The sequence below is a fragment of the Thamnophis sirtalis genome, unplaced genomic scaffold, assembly GCF_051295495.1.
Source record: "Thamnophis sirtalis isolate CommonGarterSnake01/CBP01778 unplaced genomic scaffold, rThaSir2_p1.2 scaffold_9, whole genome shotgun sequence".
In the NCBI taxonomy this organism is placed as follows: domain Eukaryota; kingdom Metazoa; phylum Chordata; class Lepidosauria; order Squamata; family Natricidae; genus Thamnophis; species Thamnophis sirtalis.
In genome coordinates, this window is record NW_028261389.1 from 17964709 (window position 1) to 17991440 (window position 26732).

General features: G+C 38.4%; 1 protein-coding gene across 19 annotated transcripts in view; it reads right to left on the bottom strand.

Moving 5' to 3' along the window:
* CAPRIN2 (caprin family member 2) overlaps positions 1–24063 on the bottom strand; it is a 35390-nt gene extending 11327 nt beyond the window's left edge. For 13 of the 19 annotated variants that reach the window (XR_015697697.1, XR_015697696.1, XR_015697694.1 and 10 more), the window contains exons 1-15: positions 22107–23109; positions 21132–21194; positions 19859–19945; positions 18550–18788; positions 16417–16499; positions 15250–15405; positions 14621–14664; positions 10216–10926; positions 6896–7012; positions 5976–6107; positions 5354–5429; positions 4727–4779; positions 3149–3244; positions 1339–1491; positions 507–690 (exon numbers count right to left, since the gene is read on the bottom strand). Coding sequence is in view for 15 of the 19 variants with exons in the window: in XM_087722962.1 (XP_087579088.1) it covers positions 507–690; positions 1339–1491; positions 3149–3244; positions 4727–4779; positions 5354–5429; positions 5976–6107; positions 6896–7012; positions 10216–10926; positions 14621–14664; positions 15250–15405; positions 16417–16499; positions 18550–18788; positions 19859–19945; positions 21132–21194; positions 22107–22358 (2446 nt within the window). In the remaining 4 variants the exon portion in view is untranslated. The other 6 variants (XM_087722965.1, XM_087722964.1, XM_087722954.1 and 3 more) reach the window with 5 other exon arrangements.
* Between the last annotated feature and the right edge of the window lie 2669 nt (positions 24064–26732).

Genomic DNA, 26732 nt, shown 5'->3' on the forward strand with positions numbered 1-26732 from the left:
GGTCATGTGGCCAACATGACTAAACACCGAAGACGCACGGAACACTGTTACCTTCCCACCAAAGGTGGTCCCTATTTTTCCACTTGCGTTTTTACATGCCTTTGAACTGCTAGGTTGGCAGAAGCTGGGATAAGTAACGGGAGCTCACTCGTTACATGGCTAGGGATTTGAACCACTGAACTGCCGACCTTTCTCATTCATTCTCTCTGTCTCTCTCTCATCCTTTCTCTATCCCCCTCCCTCTCTCCTCCCTTAGATCATGGGACTTTCCAGTATTGGGGTAAAAAAAATATGGTCAGTTTAAAATTTAATGTTCACTTTGGTCACATCAGACTACACTATCTTTTCAAAAGATGAAACCAAAAAACCAAATATAAAGACTTATGTTTTTCTGTCGTTTTTGAAGCAATGTGTGTTAAATATTATGGGATGTTCAAAATGAGTTTAGAATCATGGTCATCTCTTGCATTATCAGTTCAGTTACCAATTTGCACTAAAATTCTTACCATTTGAAAGAGACTCTTGGGAAAAAGTTGTTTGTTCTGCATTTTGAGTTGATGGTAATTTACATGGGGGTGGCGTCTGTGTGCTTGCTGTTGAAAAATTCTGATTGTATCCTGTGGAATGCAGAGAATTCTCTTTTGCATCCTGCTCTCTACGAGGTGGCAAAGGTGCATTCACTTTGAACACCTACAAAAGAAGACATAATGTTATGAACCATCTAGGGTTATATGTTGGGATTTCTAATTTACTAACATTCTAATTTCTAAAATGAAACATTGTGAAAAATAGATTACAGGTAGTTCCTGACTTATCATAATTGAGCCCAGAATTATGGTTGTACGCTGTGGAGTTCTTTAAGCAGGTTATTACACAAGTGTGGCTGATTTTACTTTATTTCTGGCAGTCATTAAATAAATGTGGTCATTAAACAAATCCATTATATCCAATCAGTGGTTTTGGCCAGAAATTGGAAATAATAATTGAAACGGGAAAAAAAGCCAAAAATCAGTAATGTGACCGCAAGATGATGCAAATGGCTGTAAATTCAAGCCAATTGCTAAACACCCAAAATATGATCATGACTGCAGTGTGTGCATGCGTGCACAGTCATCAGAACTCTGGTACCAGATCAAAAGTATCTTCTGAAAGGGGGCCATGATAACTTTGAATGGCTGTTAAGCGAAGATTATCTGAAATGTCTATTCAACAAAATGTGATTTTGTTGTCTTATATCTCATATGAAGACCATCTGTTCTTTGTAAAGGAGCTGCCAGAAGCAAAAAATGGGGCCAATATTTTGTTGTGTTGTCTAACATCTAATTATATTATACTTACAGTCTGCATAGCCTGAAAAGGAGGTGCTTTTACATTAACCGCATTGCTACTTGATGGAGGAGATTGAAAAACGTTCCCCTGATGTACTGGTGATACGGTAGTTCTTGAGGGTGTCAGTGGGGTCTGTGATTCACTTGAAAGTGGAGTAGGAACCTTGAAGAGAGGAAGCAGAGTGGAACAGGTTAGGTTGTTAAACTCTTGAATCAGGGGTGTCAAACTCGTGGCATCACATGACGTATCTCGACTCCCCCCCCCTTTGCTAAAATGGGGGTGAGCATGGCCAGTGTGTGATGCATCTGGCCCGCGGGCTGGAACTTTGACACCCCTGCTCTAAATGATCAAACATCAGCAGTTTCTGCAAGAAATGATATTGTATAGTTATATTTATCTTCAATAACCTACATTATTATAAATATTTGGAAGGATTCTCTGAAACAATGTTATATAAAAGTAAAAAGAGCAAAAGGAGGAGGTTTTTTTACTCAATTCCTATTCTTAATATATTGTTTTTTTAACTAGAATAACTACGCTCTTTTATGACATAAACTGCTTGGTAATTTCTTGACTTATGTTACACAAAGAATCCTCAACTTACAACTATTTGTTCAGTGAAGTTACTACAACACTGAAAAAAACTGACTTACAACTACTCCTCACATTTACGACCAGCACAGCATGCTCTCAGTCACATGATCAAAATTTGGCCACTTGGCAACTAGCTTGTTATGATGGTTGCTGTACCCCGGAGTCATGTGATCATCACCTGCAACCTTCCAAGCCAGCAAGCAGTCTCCTCAGAAATAAGATCAAATTAATAAATAGCTAAGCTTCTTAATAAACCACTTATTGAACAATATAATAACAATCCTGTCTAGTTCTATCTCTAGTAAGAACATTGTACAATTGAAAAAAAGCAAAGAATGGGCAAAAAAAAGCAGAGTTCAATTTGTTTTAGTGATCTTTTTATTTTATTTTATTACAAACCATAGATACCCTGAGGACTTCTCCTTTAATGACAAAAAGAACCACAAAATGGGTTTTCATTTACTTCTCTTAGAGCTCCCTTCTTTAACTATATGGGCTGGGAACTCTGGAAACTCTAATTAAGTCACATTCAGGAAACAGGACATTTGCGGAACTCATACCAAGAATTTGTTGTGGCCCACCAGCAGAGCTGGACAGTGAGGAGGCTGGGAAGGAACATGGGCCAGTCCTGGAGTCTGGGGAAGGCTCTGATGAGGGCTTTGTGTCGGAGACAGAGATGGGGCCAGAGCCGTGTGCCAGTTATCACATGCCTTCAGAGACAGACATCAGTGAGGCAGATGAACAGCTGGAGCCTGTTCCCAGTGTACGCATGCACAGAGTTGCCAGACGAAAGGAACAGCTAAAGAACAGGTGTCGACTTGGGAGTAAGACTACAGGTGGAAAATGAATGGGCCCCTCCCAGAGGAAATAAAAAAGGAGCAAAAGGGGACTGGAGTTTGCAGGAGACAATTATCCTTCATGCAGAACGAGATCAATATTTAAAGAAAGGATCACTAATAGTGTATTGGGGACATCATACTTCTCAGAGTTTATTGCACAGTAGAGATAGAATGTAAATGGGGCTCTGGAAAAGAGGTACAGGGTGCTTCCAACCTGCTCCCCCCCCCCAATCACCCATCCATTACTGGCAAAAGGCCACATACTTCTCAAAAGCTATCACAAATTGGTGGAGTTCTTCAAAGGCAATCCCTGATTGAAGGTGGGAAATACATAAATTAGGCTCAAGAGAATCAAAAACAGAGATGAATTGGTAAAGCTGTCTTACCTGTGGTGAATGAAGTTCAGTTTCTGATCCAGACAAGGTGTTATCAGAAATTAAGGAAGTGTTTGATCCATGCAAGGTCACAGGAGAAGAAGCACTCTGACAATAAAAGTTGCCACATGATCATTAAAGGAGATCTTTAAAAGTATAATTTGAAATACATTATGACATTTGCTTCATCATTAAATGTTCACTTAGACATTGTTCTATGATTTTTTTTTTAAAAAAAATGTTGTAAGCTGCCTGGAATCACCTATGTATTCATGGCTATATAAATTTGTTTAATAATTTTTTAAAAATCAACATTTGCCCATCCCAGGTCCTTGGGAAGGACTTGGTAGCTGGATAAAAATGGCAATTCCAGTTTGAACATTTGGCTGACAATGCAATGAACCATAATAGTAATGATAACTGAAGATACTGGGTTTCGGCAAAGGTTTATATTTTATCACAGTGAGAAGGCTAGACAAAGATAATTTGGCTGCCTGTTGAACGTTGTTATGCAAGCCATCCTCTTTTTTCCTTTCTCAATGTTATCCTCAATTATGTATAAGATGGCAGATAACTGAAGGCAAGATTTCTTTGGAAAGAATGACTTTTGTTCTGTCCAATCATGGAAAACATTCCATCACCGATAACTAGATTAAACGAGGAAGGAATTAAAACATGTCTAATTGTCCAACTTCCCAATGATTCTGGTTTGAATGTTGGAGCCTAATTTAGTTTCTCCTTGGTGTGCCATATAATAAGTAGGATTCAACAGGAACAGGTGTTCTGGGGAAAAAAATTCCAAAACTCCATTTATTCACGTCTCTTTTGGAATCAGACTAGATAAAACACTTTTCACAGGAGGAAACCCTAATCCTAATCTAAGAAAATACAGGTAGTCCTCAATTTATGACCACAATTGATTCCAAAATTTCTGTTGCTCAGTTAAGCCAGCTCATTTGTTAAGCCAGCACACATTTAGTTCTGATTGCCTTTATATGAATCCCACAAGTAGAACATGATGGAATATAATCTTCCCACTGAAGTTCTCCCAACAACTGGGAATCAGGCATACTGTCCCTGATAGTACAAATTATACAGATAGTCCTGAACCAATTATCATAATTGAGCCCAAAATTTCTACAGCTAAGCAAGACAGTTGTTAAGTGAGTTTTGCCGCATTTTACCTTTGTTGCCATAATTTATAAGTGAATTGTTAAGTTAGTAACACATTTGTTAAGTGAATCTGGCTTCCCCATTGACTTTGCTTGTCAGAAGGTCGCAAAAATGACCAGTGTCACGGGACACTGAAACTGTCATAAATGAGTCAGTTGCCAAGTGCCTGGTTTTTTATCAAGTGGCTATAATGGTCCTAAGTGTGAAAAAATTGAGGACTACCTGTAGCAAGGATCCAATAAACCATTTTTTTCCTATTGTCCTTCAAGGGGCTTCTACTTTTTCCTGACACAGAAGAGTAAATTTAGCCCTGACACTCAATGAAGAAATAAAAATAAAATTTGAATCAAATAAACCATATAATAATATATTTAAAAGTTGACACATTTTGTCACAAATGACAACTTTCGATTTTACCTGCATTGATTGTTCAGGGAAATCATTTTGGCTTGAAAGTTGTTCATTAGAAGCTAAAAAATAAGAAAAATATAAGAAAAATAAGAAGTACAACTGTTTCCAATAAATTAAGAAAACAGTCATTTTGTAAGTCCTATATTGGGTAACACAGTGTTACCATTTCTAGATTTAAAAAGGCTGACAGCTATATTTATATTTAGCATTATTGATTTCCATCTCAATAGCTAGTCGAGACTAGACAAGGATAGAGTTTTAAAGTCTTCAATCTGAAATCAAAATTAGAGATGTTTCATTAAATAAACAATAAAAATACTGCAGTGTTTTTTTTTTACACACCACATTATCTCTTCAATATGTTGATATAATTTAAATGCAGCTTTGATACATTCATTTCAATTAATGTTGAAATAGAAATTTTGGGCAAAGATTCAAAATTACGTTTTCATACAAACTTAGTATTTATTAAAGGCCATAAGTCATCTTTGTTTGCCATAAATGTAAACAACTAGTTAAAATTAGAATATGAATGCTAAGCAACTGTTTTATGTTATTTCTTATTTTATTTTATTGTTTTATTTCATTATAATATATGTACTTCATTTATTTAAATGTATTAAATAGAATTACCAGAAGAATCAACAGAAGATGCTTGTGATGAACAGCCAGCACTTTGTGAAGGTTTATCAAAATCCAGAAGTGATTCCTTAAAGACAAAGTTGTTACTCTTTACATGTGTGTATAAAAATATACACATTTATATACACAGCTAAAAGATGCAAAAAGCGAACATTCAAATAATCTAGAAGTGTAGCATTAGTTTAACAATGAAATAAATGGGTAAATATTACATATTTAAGTCTAATTAATGTCTTACTGAACACCTTGTTTTTATGACCATAAAGCTGATTATTGCCACTATAATTTTAGCATCCTAATTTATAAGTAAAATTTTAACATACTGAGAAATATTTCTCCCTGGTCTTGACTTTAAAATAATATCCTGCTGAAAATTCACAATGCAAAAAAATATAATTCACCTTTTCAAGATCATTGATATTTCTTTTGGCCAATATATTTTGAGAGATGGAAAATTTCAGAATCTGCCTTTTGGTATATTTGATGCATTCACAGATAGATATGGCATTAAAATTTTGATACTGAAGTCATTCTTCCTTTATATTCCTATCTTTCCTGGTTCATCATTAATTCCCAGTAGTTCCAAAGCTATTGTATTAACCAATAAAGCTACCTGCATGAAATTGTAAGTCCCCTGAATTTGAGTCATCAAATCTTGCAGTTTTTCCCTTCTGAGGATGGGATCCTTTGGAAGGCTAGAAGTAGAGCAAAACTCTGCAGCTGTTTGGTGCACAGGCTTAGCTACCTAATAGGACAGAAAAAGGCAAGCAGTGGGGAAGAGCATATAATTGCACAGAGCACTCAGCTCTTTTCAGTTTGCTTAAATCAGACTTCCTAAACTCTTATCCATTACATTTCCCTTAGAGTGTAATTTAAATGTATACCCCCTCCTAAAAACCCAAACAAGCAAATCTGAGCCATTTTATCTGTTGGAGGCTTACAACAGCCCTTATAGTGACTCAGTCCTCAGGACCTTCCTTACCTAGGAGGAAGCTGGCCACCTAAAAGAGGGCCACTGGCCAGCTACCATAGATGCAATGAGAGCAGAAAAGCGAAGCCATTTTGCTGCTCTTACTCTAAACTCAAGCCCTAATATAGACTATTACCAAGTTGGCACAAAACACCGAGTCAAAGCAAAACAAACGAGATTAAGGCTCAGCATAATATATGAAGCTAACCATTGTTTACTGTGTTAAAAGGAGCTTTTTAAATGTTTTTCAGTGTCTGTCTATTTGAGATCTTGCCTCAAAATTCTCAAGGGCTAGGAATAATATGCATAATATAAAGCTGTTTTGAAGGCAATACGTTAATTGATTTTTATACAATGATTTTTACCTAGTCAACAATTTGAACCTGGAACATGTAATCATTTAAAAACACTGACCCTCCTGGCCTTCCATAAGAGCCTAAAGACATGGCTCTGCCAGTTATTTTGAGCTAAAGCAGAAGACTGGATTTTATGCAGAAATATAACATCTACTCATAAAAATATTTTAAATAGTCCAAAATATTGTAATAATCTAACTAGCATACCTGCATGACGTTTTGGATATTCCTGGGTAATTTACATGGTTCTCCAATTGACTGAAAGCTCCCTTTTTTCTTTGACCCATCAATGCTGTGTTCATTTACTCCACCTGTCTTTCCACCCTATAGAAGCCAAAAAAAAAATCTATTTATTAGAACCCAATTCGGCAAGAAATTTTGAAAGCCAAGATTTCCTTCTGCTAAAAACTGATGTATGTCAAGTGCTTGTATTGTTCTGTGAACCTCAATAATTTTGTTTTTACATACAATGCCCAGACATCATTTTATTTCTACTTCTATTTCAACAAATAGATGAGAAATTTGTCGACTAGTCTAGAAAAAATTGATATACGTCTCTTTAGGCTGGACTGAGTTAAAAAACTGACCCCATCCAGTCAGAGGAGGCGTGGTCAACATTTACATAACTCAGTCTCTAGGGTAATGGACAAAGTTAACCCATGCTTGGATTCCCCAAGCAGTGCACAGGAGAAAACAATGTTATGGACAACATGCAAGATTAGTTTACTTTTACAAATTCCATCACCATATTTTTTTTTTACTTCACCCACTTTTTTCACACCTGATTCAAGTTTTGATCTGCATTCTCATCTCTTAAATTAAAAAGCATGCAAAATATTTGACTAAACTTATAATAAACGTTCTAATTTCAATGCCTATCAATAGACATAAAATCAGCTTACTGTATTTTGAAATATTCAAATAAGAATGAAGAACAAACAAGTTATCTATATTTCCCCCTCTTTAAATACTTTAAATTACTGTGTTTCCCTGAAAATAAGACAGGGTCTTACTTTCTTTTGACCCCCGAAATAAGTGCTTGGCCCTATTTTGTGGGAGGTCTTATTATTTTTGAGGTGCAGGAGACGGTGAACATGGCCACCTCATGGCTGCTGCTGTGTCGCAATATTTTCAGGGAGGTCTTATTTTGGGGGAGGTCTTACTTTAGCGCATGCGCTCAAAAGTCTAATTGGGTTTATTATCCAGGGAGGTCTTATTTTCAGGGAAACAGGGTAGTATTATTTACTAAAACATTTATATGGCTGCCCAACTCAGACTATGTGTCTTTGAAAAATGTCCAAAAGAAAAAGGAAAAAAAAAACCATAGAGCCCAACGTCTCATTAAAACTTACTAAAACACTAAATGGCAATTAGAACTGAAATACTCTGTAACCCATCAAATGGGAACACTTGTTCATCTTGACCCCAGACTAAGAGTAAGATACAAATAACTTGCCAAAAGGAAGTTTCAATAATGCATGCCAGATTGCCCTTTTCATCCTGGTTTAAATCCCAGATGAGTGAGCTTTATCAGACCGGCCTGGCATTCAGAAATAGCAGCTGGAGTCCAGAGCTGCTCAAGGCTTGACCATTGGAAAGCAGGAAATGGCGGGGAAGGCAGAACTAGTAACAGGCATTAGACTTCTGGCAATTTACAAAATTAACCCAAGCACAACGTTCTTACATGCTTCCTGTTTTGATCTGCTATCTTTTAAATTTATTGTTTTTAAAATCTGAATAATATTGTTGTTAAAGCTTTTAATTTTCTTAGTTTCACTGGAACTAAGCTTTTATATGGCAATGTTATCAATGAAATAACAATTGTTTATAGACTTTTCGCTTAAAAAAAAAGATGCAACAGTGAAATTTTGTTTTCAGTGAAATACATCTTTAGGACTAAAATCAGTTAAAACTTAATTAAAATATTACTATTGGTCAAATCTAATAATAGGGGAAGAAAGTGGTGTTCAATATATTTCTTTTCTATCATATAAAATTGAAAGCCTCTAAGAAATTATCTGCTTTGTCCTAAGTATATGTCTAAGTACACAAAGATTTGCTTTGTAATTCAAAAACAATTATTCTTTAGCAAATATAATCAATTAGAAATTGTGTGGTTTCACCCTGCATACATAATCATCTCAATACTTATGGATATCAATAATATATTGAAAGTTGTAACATAAAGAAAGCCACAATTTCATCTCCTATGCATATTTGTTATGAAGCTGCCATATGACTCAAAAGATGCTGTTACAGCTTTTAGACATAAGTGCCCATATGTTTTTTAACTAGAAAACTGCAATTCTCAAAGTTTAAATATAAATAAAAAAGAAGCTAAAGGTCCCAATTTCCACTGTTATATCCCTCAGACAGGGTTCGCAACTTGGGAGTCCTCCTGGACCCACAGCTGACCTTTGACCACCATCTGTCGGCTGTGACCAGGGGGGCATTTGCCCAGGTTCGCCTGGTGCGCCAGTTGCGACCCTACCTGAACCGGGAGGCTCTCACAACAGTCACTCGTGCCCTTGTGACCTCTAGGCTGGAATACTGCAACGTGCTCTACATGGGGCTGCCCTTGAAGAGCATCCGGCGACTTCAGCTAGTCCAGAATGCGGCCGCGCGAGCGATTGTGGGTGCACCTCGGTTCGCCCACATAACACCTATCCTCTGCGAGCTGCGCTGGCTACCTGTTGATCTCCGGGTGTGCTTCAAGGTGCTACTCACCACCCATAAAGCCCTTCATGGTAGTGGATCTGGGTACTTGAGAGACTGCCTCCTGCCAATTACCTCCTCGCGACCTATCAGATCACACAGATTAGGCCTCCTCCGAGTTCCATCCGCCAGTCAGTGTCGACTGGCAACCACGCGGAGGAGAGCCTTTTCAGTAGTAGCTCCGACCCTTTGGAACGATCTCCCCGTGGAGATTTGTACCCTCACCACCCTCCAGACCTTCCGCACAGCCCTCAAGATCTGGCTATCCCGTCAGGCCTGGGGTTAAAGATTGTAATTCGTCCCCACCCGAATGATGAATGTTGTTTCTATTTTTAATTATGTACTGTTTTTATATGTCACTGTCTGTATTCCCTTCCCCACAAGTTGTAAGCCGCCCTGAGTCCCCTCAGGGAAAAGGGCGGCCTATAAATAAACTTACAAATTACTGTGCATCAGGAAGAAAGAGGGCAGTGGACTAGCATAGAGTTTAGGCATGCAACGTAAAATGGAAGTTTTCTGCTTTGCCAAAACCAGACCGTTATTTTGATTTTGCTGTTACATTTAAAGCAAAAGTAGCATTCAAGGCAGCTACATTATCAGGGGCATTGGAAGATTAATGTAATATGAAATGTCAAGGTTCCCTTATATTCAGCCCCTAGGATCTACATAGAAAAACCATTGAATTATCCAATAGCATATTGATCAATGTTCCATAGCAATGGATAATAGGTATAGAAGCAATTAATTTTCAGTAAGCAAAATAATGTGAGAAAAGCACGTTAATTTGGATGCTGTTGTTTATGCTAACTCACTTCTTTCAGTTCCCCGTCAAGCTTCTTTGGCTCAGTCTGATCCTTTGGTACAAGATTCCCAACTCCCCAGATCTTAGGAGGATTCTGTAATGGCTGCTGGACCACTTGCTGTGATCTTTCAGATGTTTCCCAAGCTTTTGGAGGCTGGGATTTTTGCTCATCCTCTTCTCCTATATGCCCCACCCATGGCTTTTCAGGTTGCTGTTTCTCATCTTGGACACGTGCATCCCAAGACTTCACAGGTTCTGTTTTTTTCAAAGTGTCCATATTAGTTTGAGACACCCACATTTTTGGCTTTTCCTGGTTTTGTTCCAATCCTCCTTTAGTTTTAGTTACCCAAGGCTTAGGATCTTCTTGCTTTGGTTCCTGCTGTTCTTTCTCTTTTGTTACCCAGGATTTGGAAGAGGCCTGCTCTTCTCTAACTGGGGCCACCCAAGGCTTCGGAACATCCTGCTTATGATCATCAACTTCTTGAAGAGGCAATTCCCAAGGCCGTGAAAGTTCCAGCTTCTTCTTCCCTTCCTGGTTTACAGATTCCAATGACTTCGTGGTGTCTGGATTTTGCCTTTTCTGTTCCTCTTCTTCAGCATCAACCAGCATTTCCCAGGATTTGGGGGGATCACTTTTTGTAGTATGTTCTATTTCCCAGTTTTTGGTTCCTTCTGGCTTGACAGTACAGTCTGCTTCAGGCAAATAGCGCCTATTAAGAAACTGTGTAGTACAGACCAAAACAGAAACAGAACACTTCAGTAGAGCAGCATAAAATTCAGCATAAGCTGTATTAATATGCACAGTAGTTCTCATCAGAGAGGCCAATAAACATCAATCAAAATATACCTTATTGCTAAAGCAACAAGTAAAGATGATAGAATCTCTAGTTTGTGGGAGGGCATGTCTTAAGGCCAGTGAGGACATTTCCAAATTTTAGAATACATTCATGGTACTCGTATAAAATGGCAGTCGTTGCAGCAACACTTATTAATCCCAAAGTGGATACTGTATATGCAATCAAAACATATCCACTTACCAAAAGGTAAACTAAAGAGGCTGTTGTCAATCACTCAAACTTATTTCCCCCCTTCCAAATATACTGCCTTCTCCTTTTGCATTTAGGACCAACATAAAGCAACACACTACAATCACACACTTGTTCCAAAAATGCCTATAAATATGTTAAACACAAACACTTTGCAGCAAACTGGCTTCCCCTTTATTTTTTTTAATTAAAAAATATATTAAAGGCAGGGGGCAGGAAGCTATCAAGGGAAGTGTGTGAAAACATTGGTAACTATGGAAACAGTATCCTTTCCAGTCCAAAATTAAGATGCTCTAATTCTAGCATATATAGAAAGTCACCTAAGAACCAGCTTTTTGGGGTTCAGCAGAAGATAAAAATCTAATAAATCTACAGGTTAACAATTTGCCTGTGAAGTAAACCATCTACTTGCAAGCCACTGGTATCTAAAACTGCCATAATCCTGTAGTGGCTCAATCCTATATAAGATAACATTATTAGGGCTATTTACTCCAGTAAGTTGTTATAACAACTTGCAGTTGAAGAAATGAATTAGGCAGTGTATATGGACAAGCGGAGAAGGCATTAATAAGTGTATATATTTTGTGTATATGCAACATCAGTCAAATATTCATCTCATTCTTGAGCTTTATCATAATGCATCTGATAGAGGTTGCTATTTTAGAAATAGTACTGGAGTTTTGCTTTATATTGTTTCTTTCTTTAAATATATCATATTTTGAATAGGGAAATGGCAATCAACTGGACAACTCGTGATGGCTCGTGTAACAACAGAGAGCTTAATCAGATATTCTTAAATATGTTTCCCCAATCTAGTTTGGGAGGATTCTTACAGAGAAATTGTTATCTGGGATAAAAATGTTATCTGTCATCTTTCTGTTCTCTTGTATTTCAATTCCCTCATATAATTATTTGTCCCTACCACTTCCCAAAGCCCATTGCTGATATAGCCTCCCAAATGATAAAGAGGAAGAAAGTGTCCATGTAGACCGGTGGCCCATCTGCAAAAGGAAAAATATATAATGTATTTGTTCAGCTCTTCAGTTGTTCCTTGTTAAAATTTAAAATTAGGGGTATAAGGAAATGGAGGTTCACAAAATGTCTGGTTTCCAATTTGTGAGCTGAATTCAGCCTGCCAAGCCTAGTCATGCAGACTTCAACTGAGACCCCACTTTTCAAATGTTGTTATCTTGCAAATGGACTAACTCTTTGCCTTTTTCATTGGCAAAGATGACAGACAGATGAGACTGGAAGGAGGGGAGGAGAATGACACATTACTTCAAGGTATTCCCAGCTCTCTGCCGCAGGGCCTCCCTGTGAACTGTGTTTATTAGTGAATGGGGCTTTTAATTCCATCATCGTGTTTTGCTTCATGAGAAGTGGCCAACTAACAAGCTTGTCATTTCAGATTGGGTCATTTTCCACTCCACTATTATTGCATCTGTAAGAGATTGCCAAATTTAAGTATCTGCTCAGAGTTGTCTTCATAAATAAGCTGGGCCTTCAGTTCTTACTTCTGAAAAATTTAGATTCCCTTTTCTGCATAAAGTTAAAGGAACGGATCACTGTTTTAAAAATATTCAAGGAAACATATGAAAGAAATAAAACATGTTTCCTTTTCTTTATTTATTTGTATCCCACCTTTATTATTTTTACAAATAACTCAAGGCGACAAACATATCCAACTAACAGAACCTCCTCCTCCTGTTTTTCCCAAATACCAACTCTGTGAAATGGGTTGAGCTAAGAGAATGCGACTGGCCCAAAGTCACCCAGTTGGCTCTCATGGCTAAAGTGGGACATGAACTCATGGTCCCCTGTTTTCTAGATTGGTACCTTAACCACTTTATTTACAAACCTTTATTTAGGTCAGCTCAACAATTATAAATTTAATGTAATCTATCACTAAGATATAAAAGCTTAATTCCTGCTTTGCCTATATACTAAGAAGATAAATAAAAATAAGTTACTTGCATAGCCAGTTTGTATAGACAATTTCCAGTCCAGTTACTGCCTATGGCAAATCTAATAGATTTTAATGGATGTGAAATATTATTCTTTCAGAATTAATGAGATGGATTCCTTTTACTACTTTATCCAACTATTGGTTATTTTTTTTCATTTACTGATTATATGTCAGATCAGGGGTGAAATCCAGCAAGATCTCACAGGTTCTAGAGAACCGGTAGCGGAAATTCTGAGTAGTCTGGGGAACCAGCAAATATCACTTCTGACTGGCCCCCGAGAGGGGTGGAAATGGAGATTTTGCAATATCCTTCCCCGGGACTGGGGTGGGAATGGAGATTTTACAGTATCCTTTCCCTGCCATGCCCACCAAGCCATGCCCACAGAACCGTTAGTAAAAAAAAATGAATTTCACCACTGTGTCAGATCTTGTAATTGAACAAATTAAGGTTGAATTGTATGTTTTAGCTTCTTAAATAATTTATGCAATTTTCTTCTAATTAGGTTCAGTTAAACACAAATTTTGATCAAGGATTTAGGATAAATATAGTGCTGTATTAACAGATTTCTTTCAGCGTATTCTAAAAGTCTAATAAATCCAATTGTTGGATGTGACCTGGGACAAACAGGCCTGTTAAATCAGAATTCACAGAAAACTTTGAATCTTCCCAGAAGTAGCAGTTAGCTATGAGGAAGAATGTAAACATACTGTTAAGACCTGGGAGGAATCCAAGCCCCACAGATATAGTAAGTAATTTAGAGCAGGTCAAAACTTTGATTTTATATTGTACTCAGTTTATTTTAGACATTTTTAGTTTGAGCTTCAATCTATATTCTGCATGGGTCTACTTTTATTTGAACTTGCTTTGTGGCTCATTTGTGGGGATTTTTGCTGGTGTGGATTTATAATTTTACATTTTTTGTGCCAGTTTGTGTCATGGACCCTTGTAAGCTTGTAACATGCCTCAGAAAAACTTAGGATTCTTCAGAATTACCAAATACCGATGATGCCCTGATACTTTTTTACTTTTTCAAATAATAGAAATAGACATTTTCCATCATTGACCTTGCTCCTAGAGAGGAAGGAAGGGAGGGAGGGAGGGGGGGGAGGGAGGGTTTGTCTTTTTATTTTTATAGTTATAATGTACACCGAAGACAACATTTAATTTCGTTACACCATGTGCAATGACAATAAAGTAAAGTACACTAAAGGAAGGAAGGAATTTAGCAAACACAAGTTGAAGTCAATAATTACAAATGAAAATCAATTTATTTTGTTGGAACATAAAGTTCTTCAAGATTTTAAAGAGATCTTGTATTATGCAAACCTTATAATTAAAGTTATATTAAAAGCTACTTGTAACCCCACTATGTACTATGTACCAGATAATACGATGGACTTACTTCTTGAGGTTGTATTTCAGATTTAACATGCTGCCTCTGAGATTCTGGAAACGAAAAAAAAAAAGCAACTTTAATTCAAGTACCTGTACAAGCAAGTGCTGTAATTGCATGAAGAGGGTGAAGTTAATTAACACAATATATTGTAATTTGTTAACCATAATTTGATGAAGACACATTTGGCCTCCTTCACACAATGTATTAAGCCCAAATCATTACATTACAGATTAGGGTAAAATATGAAGCTAGACTCAGACTTTGGATTGAATGGCTTCAACCCCAATTCTGTTTCCTACTCCAAGTTAGCAATGGGCAATTTATCTTGGTACAAAGCACACACATTGTTACTGTTGCATGCATAGGTTTAGACAATCTTGGTCAAAACGCATGTTCAGTAAATCTCTAATTGAGCAAAAGATGACAAAACAATTCCTGCAGATTTGTACTTAGGCTTATGATTTTTGTGCAGATTCCTACCAATGCTTTATTACTGTTATATTCCTCAAAAATTCTTAAAATCCTAAAAATGAAGAGAGCACCATAAATGCATATAGCCTTGATACAAGCCCATCTTAACCTGAAAGTCCAGACAAGGTCAATCATATAATTTAAGATTTAAATGTATACATTACCTATTTCATTGACAGACTCTGGTTTTGATAATTGTTTTGGTTTTTCAAGCATTTCTTCTCTCAGTTCTTTTTTTTCTGGTTTGTTGCAAGGGGTAGGAATGTTTTCAAAATATCCAGAATCTATTAGTTTTGATAACAAATCTTTCAGATGCTTATCTAAAAGAAAAAGTGATCAATGTTGAATGATATTACTAAAGTATTTCAAAACTTTGGCTAGCAGAAATCACTCATCTGAAAAAAATAAATATTTCATGTTAGTGACATGTATTTTACAGCTACCTAAATCAGGGTTTCCCCAATAGCCAGTATCCCACATTACTGTAGAACCTCTGGTAGCGACCATAATTTGTTCCATAATTTTGGTTGCAACTTGATTTGGTCGTGACTCAAAATTTGGCGCTTACCAAAAAATGATGCGGAAGGGAGAATCGGCCGCGACTGTGTTTGATCACCGTCCAAGCATGTGTTTGTGACCAAATTCAAAAATTTTGTGAATTTTTTGATCGGAACCCGATTTGGTCATGGTCAGAAGCGTTCATGACCAGAGGTTCTATTGTACTAGAAACACTCACACACGATACAGACAAATGCTAAGCAGGGATTTCAAATCATGCTTTGCTAAACAAGCCATAATGACCTAGTTTCCAATAATAGGTGGATTTTCACATGCTAAGTAAAAAGCAACTAAGCCATATTATAGTTTGACAAAATGTGGGATTCAGTGTTAAGCCAAATGAGATCACAAATTAACAGAGAAAACCCTTATATATCCCATGACCATGTTCTCAAAAAAATATACCTTAACACAAGGGTATCAAGGTCAAATTGCTTCACAAATTAAAAGTTCTATCTTCCACACACAATGTATAGATGCTAAAACTGATATAAACCACAGGTACTACTGATGATACTACAGCACTACTGAATCCCATTCTTCTAATATGGTCTTCTCTTTTATGCCTGATTAAAACCTTTGCCCTAGTGGTCAACAACATTTGTAAGTCTGGCAATATTCCATTTCAGAGACAATGGAAAGACCAAGCAATGTAGGCAATAAGGCAAAGGCCTTATGGACTGAAATAAAAGTTGCTATCTCAGTTCTGCCTTTTACCTTAAATATTTACATCCCACTATAACAACAGAGCCTCTTTTTATGAAGCTACTCACAGGTTGTCCCAACCACTACTTTTTCACTGCCTTCTAGCAGGTCCCAGAAATAGAGTGATGACTGCTCCATTTGGTCTTCAATGCTTAAAGCAAAAAGAAAGAAACAAAGTTTTCAAAAAATAGCTTGCAATTAAGTTTTAACTAATAGGCCAGCTTGCTATTTATTGCAAACTAGGGTTAATTACCATATTTTCCTGAAAATAAGAAGGGTCTTATTTTTTTTGACCCACGAAATATGGCCTTGGGCTTATTACAGGGGAGGGCTTATTATTTTCTGGAGCAGACAAGAAGCGAGGCGGGCCTTTTACCTTTCCAGCTCCGTCGTGTTCCTCGCCATTGTGTCCAGGGAAGCTGCTGGTTAAAAAAACCATCCCTTCTCGCGAGTTCAATCTAACTTCTTGAAGTTGCGAGAAGGGTTCCTTTTTTTCTTTTTTTGAACGAGTTTTTTTTACAAGGGGCTTCACTGAACGAATGGGTGAGGAACACAGCGGGGCTGAACAGGTAAGAGGCATGCCTCGCTTCTCCCCCACCTGCCACCCCTTGCTAAAGGGGCGGCGGGGAAGGGAACCAGGCAGGCTACCTTTACCATTGGGGCGAGGTAGGCAGTGTTGGGCCGTAAGGCGCGCTCTTACCTTTCCAGGTCCGTCGTGTTCCTCACCCTTTTGTCCAGTGAATCTCCTTGTAAAAAAAACCTCGCAAGTTGAACTCATGAGGTTTTTTTTGCAAGGGGCTTCAATGGACGGAAGGGCGAGGAACACAGTGGAGCTGTCAGTCTGGTAGCACTAGGGCGCGCGCTTTGCTCCTCTCCCCCCCTCACCTGCCACCCCTAGCTAAAGGGACGGCGGGGAAGGGAACCAGGCAGGCTGACTTTACCATTGGGGTGAAGTGGGCGGTGTTTTTTGCACGAGAGGGAACAGGCAGGAGAGGGTGATCGCATTGCTGGCCTGCCACTCTTTTTGCGGCGGGCTCTTTGCACAGGAGGGAATGAGGCGTGAAGCACTTTGCTTGGCCTGCAGTTCTTTTTCCGGCCCTCTTTTTGCCCTGGAAGCTGTACCAGTAGGTGGTACAGTGGTAATGGCAGCAACCAGTTGTGCATGCACTTAAATAGTTGGAGGTGGGCTTATTTTGGGGGAAGGGCTTATTATGGCGCATGTTCTGAAAAGCCTGATTGGGCTTATTAGCAGGGCATGTCTTATTTTCGGAGAAACATGGTAGCTGGCAACAGGCTTTTTCTTAGTAAAGTTTGAACCTGGCAATTGATATAAACTTCATTCCAGCTAAAAACGCCAATCTAATTTCTTGTGCTGCCACCTCAGTAGGAATGGATACTAAAACAAAGTTCATTTTTTTCAGAATACTAATAAATAATACATTTTTTGTCTGAAATCAGGTTTTGTATTTGATGGCAGTATGACAATGTCCATTTATATACTCCAATCTAAGAGAATTTAGCTGAGCCTAAAAGGCTACATTTTAAGGAATAATACATTTTAATAGGAAAATCATGTTTGTAAAATTTCTGTAAAATTAGGCACATCAATCTGAATTTTTTGACTATGAATGTGATTGAAAAATGTTATACCATAGTTCTAGACTGAATAGGTTAAAATAACATCTAAGAGTAATAAAACAATATATTGATAAGTCCCAAAGTAGTCATAATAGACCGCATATTACTAAAATAAATTTGTTTCATTTGGTACTGTATGAAGTTTCCTTGTCAAGGCAAATGAGTACACATGGGCACCAAGTTATCTTAAGGTATGTATTATGCCAGAATTATGGAGGTTCTCCTCCTACAGGTTTGAAAGGTTAATTTAATCAAACCCCATTGCCCAGTAAAATCTACCTGTTGCTCAAGGTGATGTCTCTTATGCTGGAAGCATAGCAAGCTAAGAGCAAATAACCACTTTTCTTGCAGTTATGCCACACAAGAGAAGTGAGACAAAAAATACAAAAAGAAATATTTCGTTACTCTTGGTCAAGGAAGCAAACTATTTCAGGGAATACATCCTGAAATGGTGCCCAAAACTGAACCCAGCAACAAGACAATCCAACAACAGTTTAAAACCAAATTTTCAAAATGCTATTGGCAAGATGTATTTGATTTAAAGGTAAAGTAAGAAAAGTTACCTAACAGTTTCATTTCTTTCTGAACATGTCAATTTTGCAAACTTAATGAGGTAGTCTAATTCTTTAGAAGGCAAGTATATTGCACCATTCAAGCCACTTCTGAAGTCTTTCTGCACATGCTCTTGAGTGAAATTCTGCAGCACATACTGGACCTGCAGTATTGTGCGGAGTTTTTTCTTCTCGGCTTCAAGTTTCAGTAAGGTTTCTCTTCGTTGCGCTTTCCGCTGTGCTTTTAGTAGCTGTATCAATGTGAGGAAGAAATTGGCAGTGGGTTCATAAATAGTTTAAACAATGGACAGACTGAAGCTCAGGAAAATAACTTCAGTCAATGATTATTTTAATCACATTTATGAGGAAGTTCCCAAGTCCCAAATTTCAAGCCTTTACAAACATTAATGCCTAAAATGCAAGAAATTTAATTGTCACAATAATATTCTATATCTGTGATGGTGAACCTATGGCACACATGACAGAAGTGGCATGCAGACCCATCTCTCTGGACACACCAGCCGTTCCGTTGCTCTTCTGGGTTCCAATGCATGGGTGGGAGTGCCAGAAACCAAAAGATCAGGTAACGGGCACGCATGCGCACGCCGGAAACTGGAAGCTCAGCTTCCCAGTCCACATTCATGCAGGCCAGGGATTCCCCCATTTCAGCACTAGATGCAAAAGAGGTTCACCAATACTGTCCTACATCAAAGCAATAGGAGCCATATTATGCAAGTTTCTTTTGACTGTTTGTAGATACAGGTAGACTTATGACAATTGAGCCCAACATTTCTGCTGTTAAGTGAGACATTTGTTAAGTGGGTTTTGCCCCATTTTATGACCTTTCTTGTCCCAGTTGTAAAATGAATCACTGCAGTTGATAAGTTAGTAACACGGTTGTTAAGTGAATCTGGCTTCTCCATTGACTTTGCTTGTCAGAAGGTCACAAAAGGGGATCACATGTCCCTGGGACACAGTAATGGTCATAAATATGAACTAGTTGCCAAGCATCTGAATTTTGATCACATGAACATGGGGATGCTGCAAAGGTTGTAATTGTGAAAAATGGTCATAAGTCACATTTTCCAGAGCCGTTGTAACTTTGAACAGTCACTAAACAAACTGTTGAAAGTCAAGGACTTCCTGTACAATAAAACATCCTACATATCATGACTGGTCAAAAGCAGCTTCTCTGCCATGAAAGAGGCATAATTCAAGACTGTGATTATCTTAGCAATGGGGAAAAATATATCCAATTCTTCACACATTTTCTAATGAGTCAACTTAATTACCTAATAACACAATTATATGCTCTGCTCACCTCTTGACTTAGTCCAGAAAATGTCTTCTGAAGTTCTTTAGCAAACTCCAAGTTATGTATAACTTCTTCATATTTTTCAACAGCTTCCTGCAATTAGTCAATTTTTATTCATTTAAAAATGAATCTAGGTTTACAGAGATGGGTCTTGAAGCATCTCAAATAAAATAAATGTAAGGCATCTTTGGGTGGATTAAAACACTAACTTGATTTTACTATGCAAAGTGCATATATTGAAACAAAATGTTTTCTGCCCCTGGCTTACACTCAAAATGAAACATGTGAAAAATCAACCAATCTTATTTGGTCATGCATGATTATAATAATGCATGATTATTCACCAATAATCCTAATTTATTTCTTCTGAAGTTTCTGCATTATAACTTTTCTGTGTTTTTGTTTACCAATTTAAACGCCATTCATAAAATCTTTAGCACAAATTTCCTCTCATCAAAACATTAATTCGTCTCCCATAGACTCCTCCAAGTGTCATCACATTTCATTACTTTTTGCTATTCCATATGAGGAATTTTAGAAGCTGTGGTCCCAATACAATGGAAAGCTCCCAGGTTATAAAAATCTGCATTACGATATTATTTGAAAGATCATGGCTATTGATTTTGCTAATACATACAGATTAACCAACTTTGTTCAAGTACCTTAAATTTTGAAATCTCTTGAAACACCCAGAAACATATTATTTGGCTATATTGCAAGGTACTCAGACAATGCTGCAGGAAATAAGAGAAGGCTGTAAAAGAGCAGATGAGACAGGTCCATTCTATGGCAATATCCACAGCTCTTTTGTCTAAGTGTTATAAGCTATGATTTGCACAACCATGCTAAGTTAACATGTTGTTGGCTAGTTTGTTGATTAGCATATTGTTTGAACCCAGTACCACTACTTTATCCCTTTATCAACTAGATTAATACAACAGGCCAATGTTAAGTAAATTATAGGTTAACAATGGGGTGGGAAACTTGAACTACAGTTTCACTGAAAGGAGTACATTTCATTTCCCAGAAGCCTTCTATTCCATTAGTGTCAAACTCCATCCCATTTTATTTATTAAAGCCTATAACATGTCAAGTCTTAACAAAAAAACAACACTATATACACTCGGTTTCTAAAGTTAAACAGAAATTTAGCCTAGCTAGCTAGATATATGCACAAGTGCCATTCCCACCAAGTGCCATTTAACTGATCAAGAAAAGCGTAGATGTAAAAAAATGTTTACAAAACAGTAAAAATGAGGTATAAAAACAGAAATCTTACCAACTGATCTTGATTGAGGACCTCCCCCCTTTTCAGCCGATCCCTGTAGTCTTCTAACTTGAGCTGCAAACACAAGTATGAACAAGTTTTTTCTTCAGGTACAGGCCAAGTTTGAACCACTCAAACCCATCATTAATTGCAACCTTCATTCCTACCATATACTATACCATGCTATTGCAAGGTTAACTTTCAATCTGGCATCTCTGGAAAATATATTTAAGTACACTGCCTTAGGTATCAGTGAAACAATGAATAAAAAAATACCCTTTATAATTCATTGCTGCAGTCTAGGCTCTATACAGGCAATTGCAAACAGAGCTAATATGACCTAGCATTTCTCTAAACACAGAAACAGTGTTTTAAGACTGTTGATGAATAGAAATGTTAGAACATCAAAAGCACCATTGTGATTCAGAGATAATATATATTTATAGTTAAAACTATAGCCTTTTAACATATTTAAATTCAAATCTCTTGCAGCTGCATTGTAAAGCAATCTTTCAGCAGAAAGAAAAGGATTAATGAAGCATGAAGTAATTTCCAGTCAGGCAGGTTTCATTATACTGACAGCACAAAAATTACCCAGTAATTCTATACAACTTAACTTATATTTTTTATTACAAGGGACTGTTGTATAATAAAGGAGCAAAGAAATGAATGTGTATGTCATATCTATTTAAAAGCCATTCCTGTCATCACAAAGCTATTTTAAAATTAAATGTAAAGTCCATCTTAAAATTTATTTTAAAAGCTGCAAATATCTAAAGTAATTACCTATACACTTATTCTGGACCAATGGATAGAGCAAATTATTATTTTTTATAAGCAGTAAGTATAGATTAGTTTTCCTGAGCACCTTGCTTTCCAAATCAATAAAGGAAGATATAGCCATAAGCAAAGGAAGCTTATTCAGTAAAAGCAATATGGTCTTACAGTATTATTGAACTCTGTTAATTTAGAAAAAAATATACCTACCTTTTTTTTTTCAATATTCCTAATTTTGTGTTTCAAGCAGATAAGTCCATTATCAATGTAAGTCTCGTATGCCTGAGAAGCTGTGGCTGCAGAATTCAAAGCTGCCTGCAGGGGGCTCATGGGAGGCTGGTTATCCCCTCGAGGACCTTGGGTCACCTGCTGCTTATCTGGCTTCATGCTCTTCTCTTCCCCTTCCTCAGAGTGGCATGAAGGTGAAGGGCGGCGGAGGGGGGACTGTGAAAGTTGCACCATTGAAACGGCTAGGGCTGCAAAGAAATCGGCACTGATTAGCTGTTCCCTTCCTCACAGCAGCTTTAAAGCAAGCGTTATGCGAGTGCAATCCAGGGAGATCTGCTGTGTGCCTTCAGCAGAAAAATTGCCTTATACACTGCATTGCAAAAAGATGTTTCCAGAACCACAGAACTTTCAAGCGACAAACTATTTTCTCCTTTAAACATGAAATGACGGGCATCACTTTAGAATCCTCAAAGACACCAACAACAGCATTTCAATGTTAAAAAAATTGCAGACTTTATAGCTCCTTAATCAGAGTCCTAGAAGAACCAACATCCTTCATGCTTTAATTTCTCCCGATTTGCTGTTATTGCCCTAGTTATAGTGCTAACAGCCATATCCACCAAGGACCATCCACAATTCACACCAAGCTAAAAGCACAATATCGTTTCATATACAGAATTCAATTCCAGATGCTTCTTTGTTTAAAATTCCAAAGATATTTAAAGAAGCCTGTAGGATCTTGTCAAATGCACTAAAAACACAAGATCTGGAATGAAATGTTAGCAGCAACCTATAGGGAGAGACAGAGGGGAGAGAAAACAGCATAACCTCTGCCCTTCCTGTCTTCCGATGACCAGGGAAGCATAAAATAATTACTACTGACAGTTAGCACATAAGGTAGAAGAAGGCTACACTGCACCAGCATCCCTCGAAATAAAAATACAAACTTCCAAAGGGCTAGAAGAAGCCCTCCAGATGCAGAAGAAAACAGATCTTGGAGTACCTTGGTAAGCATGTGTGTGCTTGTATGCATGCTTCTGGGCATAGACAGTTTTAAGTGTGCGTAGAGTGTGCTTTTGGAAACTAAAAGTCCCATTTTACATACAAATGTTATACCAACATCCAGTGCAATGACCAGACAAGGAGTGAACGATAAACCAATCAGCATTTTTCCCCCTCTTTCCAAAGAGAAACAAGCAACCCCTTACTCTAAAGATAATTAGAGCAGTGTTTCTCAACCTTGGAGACTTGACATCCTGTGGACTTCAACTCCCAGAATCCCCCAGCCAGCACAGCTGGCTGGGGGATTCTGGGAGTTGAAGTCCACAGGATGTCAAGTCTCCAAGGTTGAGAAACACTGAATTAGAGGACTGCAGCTCCACACCACCTCATCCAAAGTCTACTAGGGACTCGAATAGACCATTTTCCTAGTTATCCTCTCCATCAGTCTAATTCCCACCCAGGTGGAGACACCAATTGGCAGCCCACCTCCCATTATTATTATTTCTGAAAGCAGGTAAGGGCAAAGAGAGAAGCCAGGAAAGTCCCATCCCTGCCAGAACCGGGGAGACGGGGGGGGGGGGAAGAGGGACTTTCATCAGTGCCCCTCAGCCAGCTTGGCGGACACTAGTGACGAGGCAGCGCTGGGTCATCCTCCGCTGAAAGCCGTCCATGTTGTTGGCGGACCGGAGCTGCCTGCCGGAGACATCCCTTCGTCGAATCGGATTGGGACCGTGACAGGGCTCGTCTCCTCTTCCCTCGACATCCTTCAGTCAAGCCAGGAACACGCGCCCGCAAAGGCTCCGCGATCCGTCGGCATGACAGCCCCCGAGCGGTCCCTCACGCCCGTCCCGCCTCTACCCACCACCCACCGGCGACGACTCACCTCAGCAGCCAAAGCAGCTCAAGCCCACCCGCCCGCTCGCGTCCCCGCTTATAAACCCTACGCCCCCGGAGCTACGAAAGGGGCGGGGCCTCCGGGGAAGGTCAGCCGACGGCTCGCCAATCAGCAGCCGGCTCCGGCCGCCCTGTCCCACCCCGGCAACCGCATGGCCTTCTTCTCCGGCATTCGGGGCGTCGCCACGTGACTAGACGGACCGTTAACCGCGGGGGGGGGGAGGGAGAAAGGGAGGGGGAGCGAAGGAATACCGAGTTCCAACAGCGCTGAGGGGAATTCGGCGCTGCGGTTCTTCATGGGGTCCCATAAGGGTTTTGAAGGAAGAAGGGGAGGTTTGCGAAGCGAGGCAGGAGCCGCTCCCACCAAGTTAGGGTGTTGGGGGGGGGGGGGGAAGCATCCTTTGGCTGGGTCGGCGCAACCCGGCTTGGAAAAATAGAGCGGCGTGTGTCAGAAACGGATGAGCCAGCAGACCGTAGTTTTAAGCTTCTGTGCTTCTCTGTTAACGCGTGGAAGCCGGCAAAAATGCATATTCGCCTCGCTTCTCATGGAAGGAAAGGAAGCCACATTCAGGAGTGCACCGAAGTGGGGGGGAAGCGATTGGGGTGGGGGACTGAATGGGGCTTGCGCTAGGAATGAACAGTCCTTGTGCCCCTTACTCGTTCAAAGTTATATTACGTGCAATTTTAGTGACAAACCTAGAATTGTTTTTCCATCAGAAGAAGCAATATTTCCCCTCACTCGGAGCTACTGCTCCCCCGTTTCAACGTAATTGTGTGATGATCCTAATCCTATAGGATTGTAGGCAAGATATAAACCGCCCCAAAATTTAAAGGGATTTTTACTTGTAAAGCATTCCGGCTGCCTTTTAAAGTTGCTTGGTTTAAGACTGGCAATTGATTCTAAGTACTTTCGATACTCGCCTAGGTTTTTCTGTCATAATCCATGCTGAATATTTTATGGAAAGGGGGATGACCAAAGATTAGGGGGTCCTAGGCCATAAAGCTTGACCCTCATTGGTATCTAAGAGTTTTTCTTTTTAAAAAAAGCATTTCTTTATACCAGGGGTTTCTTTTCTATACCTTGCACCCATAGAATGTTTCTGATACATTATCACACTGTTAAAAATAATTATATGCATATAATTATACACACACACACTATAATTTTGAAACTTCTAAACCCAAGTTTTTGCACCCTCTGGAATATCGTCTTGCACCCCCGGTTGGGAACCCTTGCTCTATATCATTATATTTGGTATTGTACAGTTGTTGCTTTTTTTTTCCACATAGGAAACTTGAAAGGCAAATTTTGTCTTCAGAGAACATGCTCTAAAATAATTATAACATGTTCTTGCTGAGGAACAACCTGGCAAAAATATGCTCTTATATTCATACAGCATTTGTACAAATATAAAAGCAATGCAAATAATATTTGAAAATACAAGGATTAAGTCTTCATGTATACATGTGCATTCTCCCCAAATACTATTTTACAGGCTTCATGAATCCATTTTTTTATATTTTATAATTACAAGTTAATTAAAAATTAAATTTCAGTTTGACATTTTTAAGAACTACCAGTCCACCATCATTTCAAAGGTTGAGTTGAATTACATCAGAGTAATGTAACCAGAATTTTTTTTTAAACCATTTAAATGTGACAACTTTGTCTCATTTCAATGTTTTTAGGAATTTGGTTTATTTTTTTAATTCCTAGCTCAGGGGAACATTTCAATTGTTGTAGAAAGACTATGAGTCTAATTCTTGAAAAAGCCTCCAGTACTTCAACAGTCCATCCCCAGAAACAAATACTTACCCAAGGGCCATAAAGTAATGACCCAGATGAGAGATTCCAGCTTTTCAGCAAAATCTAAAAGTAGAAAGCCAGGTAGAATTGCTTCTAAATAGCTTCTACTACTTGCCCAGCCTACATGGTTTTTACTTGTTTGGAAGCAAGTAGGAAAAAAAATGGAGGAACCAGCTGAGGGGAGGAGTTAATAAAAGAATTGGGAGGAAGGGAGGGGTTTTCATGATTAGGTCTACTGAAAAGAAGCCCATTTAATTGTGGTTGCTAATCTGCATCTACTTATTCTAAAAAAAAATAATAAGATTTTTCAGAAGCTGAAGCCGATTTGCTGAATATTTGTTGTGATAGTCTGAAATCTTGGCTGGCTAATTGCTGCTTTTTAGTCTCTGTTCATCTGGTTTAGTAGAATGCAGTTGTTTGTAGTTTGGTTTAGTATAATATGTGAATGAAATTGTGGTATGGCTATTAGGTATGTTATTGCTAAAACAACCCATGATTTAATATGATAGATCTAGTAGCTCTAGATCTATCTAGTGATAGATCTTCACACAGTAGTGAAGTCTACTAGATTTGGATTGTGAATAATATCACCAGTAGATATTTACCTCTACACAGGTATTAAAGTTGTGGAATTGTTTTGCTTCAGGCTCCCTCTCACTCTCTCCATCACCACCAATACTAGAGTGTTCTTGAGCAGAATTATGGTTTGTGTTATTTTTGTTTTTACTAATTTTGACTTCACTCAAAGTTTTCACACAACATAGTATCTCTGGTTCAACACTGCAGATTTGTTTTTGGTACCAGAACAGAAATTGCAATCCATTTGTAACATAGTTCTAGAATCATTTTTCTGTAAAACAGTATTTCTCAAAATGTGGTCCAAGGACCCCTGGGAGATCCCCCCA